This window comes from Frankliniella occidentalis, unplaced genomic scaffold (genome assembly GCF_000697945.3).
Source record: "Frankliniella occidentalis isolate FOCC.00 unplaced genomic scaffold, Focc_3.1 Scaffold12, whole genome shotgun sequence".
Lineage (NCBI taxonomy): Eukaryota > Metazoa > Arthropoda > Insecta > Thysanoptera > Thripidae > Frankliniella > Frankliniella occidentalis.
In genome coordinates, this window is record NW_026267142.1 from 1,259,008 (window position 1) to 1,267,568 (window position 8,561).

At 40.5% G+C, this 8,561-nt stretch overlaps 3 protein-coding genes across 7 annotated transcripts in view; 2 read left to right on the top strand and 1 right to left on the bottom strand.

The window, feature by feature from the left end:
* The window catches only part of LOC113213346 (trafficking protein particle complex subunit 10), a 7,699-nt gene extending 5,825 nt beyond the window's left edge, over positions 1-1,874 (top strand). The window contains exons 20-21 of the mRNA XM_026432374.2: positions 57-191; positions 1,018-1,874. Of these exons, the coding sequence (XP_026288159.1) occupies positions 57-191; positions 1,018-1,136 (254 nt within the window). The 3' untranslated portion in view covers positions 1,137-1,874. The remainder of the gene's footprint in view (positions 1-56; positions 192-1,017) is intronic.
* The window catches only part of LOC113213357 (probable small nuclear ribonucleoprotein Sm D2), a 214,078-nt gene that overhangs the window by 183,803 nt on the left and 21,714 nt on the right, over positions 1-8,561 (top strand). The window lies entirely within an intron of this gene.
* LOC113213347 (uncharacterized) lies at positions 1,942-7,270 on the bottom strand. 5 transcript variants are annotated; one of them, XR_003303758.2, is made up of 6 exons: positions 7,153-7,270; positions 5,969-6,096; positions 5,656-5,818; positions 5,410-5,568; positions 2,810-5,298; positions 1,942-2,716 (listed from the first exon to the last, which is right to left on the bottom strand). XR_003303758.2 is itself a non-coding variant. In XM_026432377.2 (5 exons), exons 2-5 carry the CDS (start codon positions 6,087-6,089, stop codon positions 5,163-5,165), a joined length of 579 nt encoding a protein of 192 aa, XP_026288162.1. In that variant the 5' UTR covers positions 6,090-6,096; positions 7,153-7,270; the 3' UTR covers positions 1,942-5,162. The 5 variants fall into 5 exon arrangements, 4 of the variants coding, with proteins under 4 accessions (XP_026288162.1, XP_026288161.1, XP_052119496.1 ...); XM_026432377.2 differs by having other exon boundaries at positions 1,942-5,298; XM_026432376.2 differs by having other exon boundaries at positions 1,942-5,314.

Consider the following 8,561-nt stretch of genomic DNA (forward strand, 5'->3'; position numbering starts at 1 on the left):
AGCGTCTTGCAGAAGATAAGTAAAATAAAGGTTTTTTGTTTTTTTTTCATATGCAGGTGTTGTCACATTGGATGAAAGTCACAAGCAGACCATCCAACTTGATGTGATGCCTCTAATCAGCGGGTATCTACCGGTTCCCCATGTAAGATTGTCCAGATACATCCCTGCCGACCAGAAGCCTCTCGGAAAAGGTAAGACAGAGTGAGAGAGGGCATAGCTGCATCACCCCCCTGTCGGTAAGCAAACAACAAACAGGAAATCCCGATGATTTCACCAATATCTGTCCAATTTTCGGCGTGAAATCTTGTCTCTGTCACACAAACATTTATTTTCTGAACTTGAAAAATGTCGATATGTTTACCAAAGAGGTAAAACCAGGAGTCGCTGTCGGACAGGACGTCAGCAGACAACATTTAGTTTAAAAAATTTATATTTGTGTGACAGAGACAGTAATAAGAAAGACGGATATTGGTAATATCATGAGGATTTACTCTTTGCTGTCTGCCTTCCTACAGCTCTCCCTTACGCTAATTCGATCCGTGACTAACAACACTGTCGGACTGTCGTATGCCTGCTCTAGGGAACCCTGTATGTATGTAAATCATATAGAGTTATTGTTTTAATTGCTGAGCTTAACTTGAACTTGAAATTAAACTTTAACTTTAAATGCTCAGCTCTGTCAGGAAGCGCAAGGGAAGACCCCCCGGAGGAGAGCGTGAAGTGAGGCGCCTGGCGTGAGACGTGGGATGTGAGGTGGACAGGCATGCCAACCAAAATCGCGAAAACATTTTAATTTTAGCGCGCCGCAGGCCAAGGTAGACGCACATTTAGCTCAGCTTCACACGGTTTTAACGTGCGTCTACCTTGTTAATTTGATATTTTGAGGGTGAGGTGGGGTGGGGGTACTTTTACAATGACAATGTCTCTTAATGAAATACCTTTAGATAATATAGGATTTTTAGCAATGTTACTCTGCCTATAAAAATGATGAGAATACATTTATCATCATGTTTCCAGCCGCCTCGCTGCACCCGCGCCGCGAGCCCTTCAGCCCCGGGCAGGTCTTCAACAACAGCAAAGCCCTCCAGGTGCACGTGCTCCCATCTGCGCCGCCCGGAGAGTCCGGGGGCCCCTGATCGCTGCTCGCGCCCCAACCTGCGTCCGAGTCTGAGCAGGAGTACGACGGCTACTCCGACATCGACTCTGAGTTTGACGACTCTGACGACCAGGAAGAGGGCGCTTATTTCGAAAGCGGCGATTCCAACGGGGATGAGCCGCACAACCGATCAACAATGATAAGCTCTTTTTTCAGCAAAATCCGATCTTTCAAGTCATTTAAGTAATGATTGTGATAGTTTTTGTTATGTGCCTTTGAATTGAGACATTCTTTCGCTACAGTCTGACTATGCTGTCTCAGCCTCTGTGATTACTGTCTCCATGTTTACATTTCAATCATAAATATGTTTTGCGTCCTCTAAGTGTGATGGGCTGCTAGTCCAAATGTGTTTAACTCATTATTCCTGGTGAATATATTTTTGTGCCATTGTGTCTAAAATAGATTTTTAAAGTAAATGTTAAGAGTAGAGTGAAAATAGAACAAATTTATATATGTAAAAATATGAATTTTTATGTGTGAAAATTTATTAAATCATTTATGTTAATGTTGATTGTCATCTGATTTATTAATGAGCTATTCTAGGAATGCATCATTGAGGACTGCCAAAAATGACTTGCTTTTGTAAATTGTAAATAAAATGGCCCGTACGCAGAAGTTAATAGCTTCAAAAAGAAAGAAAAATAGATGTGAAAGTTGTATTTTTACTTGTTTGTTACCTTCAGCCATAATATACATAAAACTAAATTGCAGTTTTCTCCCTTGTGTCTGCTTGGGGAAGTTCTGTTTGCCTTCTCCTTTGTTAAGTTTGAGTGACATTGAACTGAATGCTTTTGACATAATTTATTTTAAACTACAGATTTACAGTAATGCTTAAAGTTTTACATGCAACGAAATGCATATGTAGTTTAGTTTAGCACCTCTCCATTTCTCTCTCTTTTTTCAGATTAAGATTGTTACAAACTTCTTCCATAAATTGCTGAGTATAATCAACATTCAGAGTATAGGTGACAAAGTTACACCCCATCCATTATAAACACAAAAGAAGTTGATACCACTTATTAAAACAGATCTACATGGGTTACTGAGGCATTTTATGAAACTTAAAATTTCAATGTGTGATGAGTCACAAAGATTACATCTTCTTTTTGAAATTCAGTCTAGTCAGTCAAATTAAGATGTTACACTGATTGCACAGTATACTACATCAGTTGATCCACATGTTTCAGAAATCACAATAATATATGTCAACTGAGAAACCGCAATACAAGTGACTGAGCAATAGGAGAGCTGTTCTGAACAAGATTGGCAAATACCATGGGTGGATTAGTAGAGATAAAGCAGAGGCCCACTCGCATTGCTAACTTGTTTTTATGGAAAGACTTAGTCCTTTCAAAGTACCACCACAATAAACATCCCCCGAGGTGAGGTGACGCGTTAAGGCGTTTTGGCACAAAGCTTACCGGTTGCCGGATAATCCCTGCCCTGCTTACTGGAGCGCTCAGGACGAGTCCAACGAGTTGCCGGCTACACACAGCTGCTTGGCGGGTTGGCCTACCCAGCGTCTTGCAGAAGATAAGTAAAATAAAGGTTTCGTAGCACCTGTACAACACCAATGAGACAGCTGGCGCCATTAACAATGCTACTTAATACTGACAATTTGCAATTATTTACAGCAATTTATTCCACATATACCTTTCTCTTCATGGCAGTTATACAATGTATTGCAGTAGTACTCGCCTCTATGTACTGATATGAATATCCAAAAGACACAAGTTAAGGAACTTAAGAAGGCAATAATACATTATAGACATAATGATAAATACCAAACACACAAAACCATTTGCAAAGTCTCAAATTTTACCCCCTTACTTCAGGCAGTCCACGATTGAGATCTCTTTCAGTCTGAAACAGTCCTTGTTAGTCCTCAGCCACAATTAAAAGAACCGAGATAGGTTCCCTGACCAATCAAAACAATTTCATTTAAATTTCAGTTCTATTGTAGATCGCAGAAACAGACCAACCAAACAGATAAGTCTTGGTGTACAAATTCTTCACCGAGTCTTTCTACCTTTACAAGGTTGTTCTGTTGATGTGAAACCTTGGACAAATCTCTGAACTTAAATAAATAATTAGTTTTGACAATTTTTGATACAAAAATTGGCAACTGTAGATTGTGAGTACAGATATACTTAAATAATCAAGCAGCTTTTGTGCTCAACCCAAACTTGCTTAAAAGCTCACAATATACCCCCTGTCTCTATTCTTAGATCATTAAACACATCCATCAAGTCCCAAGATGATGGGTAAACACATCACAGCAAAACAAACAACTTTTGTCACTAAAACAACAACAAACAACATTAGCCAAAATTATGAAAAAGCAGTGCATTCACATTAAAGAGCAAGAAGTGGATAAGACAGTAAACCAGAGAGTTATAGTTGAATAGTTAAAATATCTTGACAGCAGTACATTTACAGCTTTCAGGGTATCATGAATATCCCCGTGTTACGTTGAAATTGACTCAACTCCTAGAGACACTTTTAGGTAGTAAAATTTACATAATTGAGCTAAAATGTTGGTCAACCAACATGATTTGGAAAGACAGTAAACAAAATCAACAATCTCATAAGAAATGTGATCACTCTAGAAGTAAGAGAGTGAAAGGATCAGAGTGACTGTCATAATAAGAATCTTTTTCCCACCCAAAATTACTTGTTTCTGTCATAGTCCATTTTTGACACTTCTATCCACAATCATATACTTGAGCGTAGTTTATTGAAAAATATTCTCACAATAGAGGCAGTGAATAGTAGAATAGTTTTAGAAAACAATGAGCAAAGAAGAACTGTTTTGGAATCTTAAAATTCAGAGTGCACATAATAAGTTTGATTGAGGTGCTTCTCGAGTAAAAAATATTACAAGACATTCTTGAAATAATAAAGAAAATCAAAAATTTCTATTTGAGAAAGGAACAGGTTTGCATACCTTTTGAAAAAGTACTGCTCCTGCTTCATGATTAGATTAACAGCTTATGTATAATATAGGTAAAATCAAGACTAATGGGAGCCAGTTGAAAACTAGATGATCAGTTTTTTCTTTTTGTCAATGCCATGGTAAAGTTTATTATTGACCGCACTCCTCCAATCAATCAAAATTAGGAATGTTTTAAACAAATATTCCAAACTTTGCATGAAATGAAATGCACGAAAAATCAAACAGAGATTTGCAATGCAACTGCCACTGATTGTCGTAGATGGATCTCTTTGTTACTTTCCAATTAAAAGAAGCATGTAACAGTCAACATGTAGCAAAAAATTGTTTCTCTAGATAAACTTAGTAGCGAGCTTTTAATTGACCTAATTTTAATTTAAGAAATGACATGGCAGAATACTATTCTCTTAACAGTAAGAACACCAGTCCATGGTGAGTCCATTGAATCTTGTTGAAATAGTTAAGGAAATTCATGAAAAATGGCAGTGTTTGAGCCGAGTTTGACCTCATATCAGCAAATTCTCAAGCTATAAATCACAAATATTAATGATTAGGGCACTTAGAAGTCTGACTGAAGTTCCTGTAACAAAACTACTTAGTTTGGCCATACATTGAGATGGCCCGTTTGAGACATATCAGCCTTAGAGCACGAAATGGCCAAATTGTATCAAGTAGGTCCCCTTAGGACCTAAAACTAAAGAACTTTCCCCATATAACAATCAATCGGTTCTGGTTAAAATTCCTAAACACCACAAATGTATGCTAAATCTAAAACTAAAACACACATGTTTCAATACTAGTTAAACAGACTCCCAACTGCACCTGGTTGTACATCATTTGGTGTAGGATATTATTGCATCTCCACTTTCCTTATCAGAAGAAATGGAATGAGCAAAAACATGAAAATCAGAAAATGAAAACTACATCAAGGTGTCGGAAACGAATTCTGAAACCCAGAGGTAGTCTGTTTGGTCGATGTACAAGGTGGCGCAGCTGGGAGGCAAAATGTCAGACATTCAACGAGAAGCAGTCACTGCTCTCGTTGGCTAATTCTCATACTTTCTCCTTCTTGCTCTGCTGGAAATCCTCCTTGCTGTTGTAGAGCTTGAGCATGTGCAGTGCATCCTGGGCTTCACGGCGCTCGGCTAGGAAGCGCCCGCTTGCCTGTTGCAGCTGCTCCACAAAGGTCCTGTAGGCAGAGTAAGCTGAGCATCTTAATTATCACAAGGTTATTTGTCTGCAGGAAAACCAAGATACCAATCAGTAAAATAGTATGGTGTGTTTGACATTAACTCCTCACCTGTCAATATCTGATAAGCTCTCTGGGTCCATGTCAGTCAGCATTTCAAGCTCCTTACCACCCAACATTGTGATATAAGACATGTCAGAGTGTAGTCTTTCCACCAGCTGACGGGCTTGTCCACATCTGCCGTCTGTCTCATCCAGAATTATACACCCTCTGAAATAAATTAATAATTTATTTAAAAAAATTAACTTGGAAAATGTATGAGTCTTTATATATAATGTGTTTGTATTGTTCACCCACCGAGGTTTTCCATGCATGAGCCACCTTTGTGAATCAATCAGGAGCATCAAAACAGTGTTGCTCTCCAGAGTTTCAAAATATTCTTCATCATCAACTTCTGTACCATCAATGTCAAGCACAATTTTGACAACTGCATTCTGGTTCACTTCCAGCTTTTCACATGCTAAATAAGGTCCAAAAAGGTTATTTAAAAAATATATAAATCCTTAAAATGAACGGCTTTGCTTATTTAGTATAAGTGAGACATAAATAAATTGACATTTTCCTAAAGACAAAAAACATTTTCTGATAAATAAAATTAGTATTTGGTTACCTTTAGAAACTAGCTCTTCAAGACTGCCTGCCACAATCCCAAACTTCTTCTCCCTTGTGTAGTCCACAATTTTAAAGGGAATACGACTGGGAGTAGACCCAGGAGAATCTTGGTCAGACATTTTGAACCTGAAATCAAGCATAGTTTTCTGAATTTTGAGCGTTGTAATAATTTAAAAAATAAACATGAAGATGTGACAAGTTAGACTTGTGTTTTAAAATATATTCTAAGGATGTCTAAAGAAAGCGGATCAGAAAACCATTCATAAACTTCTGAAAAGGTAATTTAAAAATAGTTGTATGTATAGAACAGTCCAATAAAATAATGCCTTAAAAAATTTCACCAACCACAGTGTATAGCAGCCCTAACCAGTGGCAGCGGGACAGGTCACTGGAGTGGGCCAATGCTATTGAGGTCGCAGCCCAGTTCAGCCAGCTCTGCCCCGCCACACCCTCAGCTCCTGGTCCAACCCCCCTGGACCCTAGCCTCTCCCACCCCTAGCTAGAAAATCAATAGCACGGGAGACTCAGCCAAGTGCAGCAGCAGCCACAGCAAGACGACCTAGTTGGAGAGGGTGGGGGTGGGCAATGGGGTCAGGTATCTAGAGCAATGATACAAAGAGGCCACCAGGATAAAACAATGCACAACTAAGCGGAAGAAGCCATATTTTCCCCTTTCCCTCTTTCGTATCAAAAAAATAAAATACGCATTGAAACACATACATAAATGTTTGCATACCTTCAGAAAAAAATGAAAAAGGAGTTCATTAAAATAGGACTATATTTGCACACGTATCGAGAAAACTATTACGTTTTCCATTCATACATGCTCAAATGGAACATAAACAGACGGCCATAGAGACCCAGGAGAGGTTATGTATAAGGAGAAACTGGAAAATACACGAGTACAAGTGGGTAAAATATACTGCGTTGGTAACATATGGAGTTATACGACAGAAAAGAAAATATTTGGGACGGGAAACATTCATTGCATTTGAGAAGACCAGAGAAGACAAAGGTGTCTTTTGTTGTTGAGGCAGGGACTCGTCACGTCACGTGTACTTGCCGGGTTCCTGGTCGGCTGATTTTATTAAAAATCGTAACGACAAGTGAACACGACAAGATCAGGCACACATGTATCGCTCTTATTATTATGGCATTGTTATGATTCTTCGACGTTCCTACCGTGTTATGGTTGCTGTCGGGTCCTCGGCCTTTCCCTGTAGCAGACGACGTTTTCCCGCAGACAGTGGCGCGCTCTCTCGACCGGCGCTCGCGCTGCACTGCGGGTTGCCGATCCCAGGCCCGGCCGACCCCAGTAGTCTGCAGGGGGCAAAGCAGGGAGAGGGAGGAGGGAGGAGGTAGGGAGAGGAGAGGAGGAGAGCCGGCGACCGGACGGACAGAGCTGGCAGCCACCCCCGTTAGAAAGGGGGCCAACGGGGGAAAGGGTGGTGTCGTCGGTGGGGGAGAGGACGCGTAGGGGGTAGGTCAGGTCACGGACCGCGCTGCTCCAGACATTCAGGGCGTGGCCGTGCACTGCCAGAAATAGGCTCCAGACTCCATGGCTGGTTAGATCTCTTTCTGAGAAATGCTCGTAGATGTACCGCGAGTCAACGGCTACGACACAACAGTGTTAAGGATTTGCATACCCTTAAGGGGCCATGGTGCCTTAACAGGTGGAGCCAAGAGGCAAAGCCGCAAACACACTGAATACGGAGAAATTGTCAAAGATAAATGTGCGGTCAAATCAAATTGTACTGCTACGAATCCATTTTCAAATTGTAAAGTTCTAAAAATTTTGTACATCATAAATCGACTCTGGGTTTTGTTCCGAAAACTTCATTTGTAAATCAAACTTATTTGTAAATTTGTAATCTTACGAAGATGTTTTTCCTACACTTTGGTATGCAATGCATGTAAAAACCTGGTCGGCGGAGTCAGAGGGATTTAAAAAGTTAACTGCAGATTTCTTTTAAACTCGTCCGGCTTATATTGGGTTCTACGCATTTCTGCGTTTTCGGCGTATTTTGTCATTGTTAAGGCAGAGGCAGGGGAGGTGTCTGTGTCTCTCCTAAACTTTTCATCGTGTACCATAGTTAAGGGCGGTGTAGGCTCCAGTAGGCTCGGGTTAGGGTCACGGGGAGGTCATGGGGCATCGTACGGAGCCGCCCCCTCCCCCTGTCGTTTTGCGCTGCTCTCCCAGAATGTAAAGGTGGTCTGAAGGGCAAAGCGACGGGCTCCGATCCACAGTCGGACTTCTCCACAAAAAAATTATTTAAACGTAAATCGTTTGTATTATTCGTCAAATATAAAAAAATATTTGGACACAGCGATCAATAACGCTCAGGTCTCAGGAAATAACGATACATGGCACACATCGGGATACATCAGAATAAAAACGAACAATTTGTAGGGGAAAAACTTGGGGGCAAGGGCAGGAGAAAGAGGGGGTGGGGGAGGCGAGAACGAGAAGATTATTTAAACTCAGTCGCTATGACCTCTCCCCACGCCCCATATACTCAGAAGAAAATTTCACATTAAATTAATTAGAATTCGCTCCGGTGTCTTTGTCTACGTAGCCCCCCCCCCCCCCC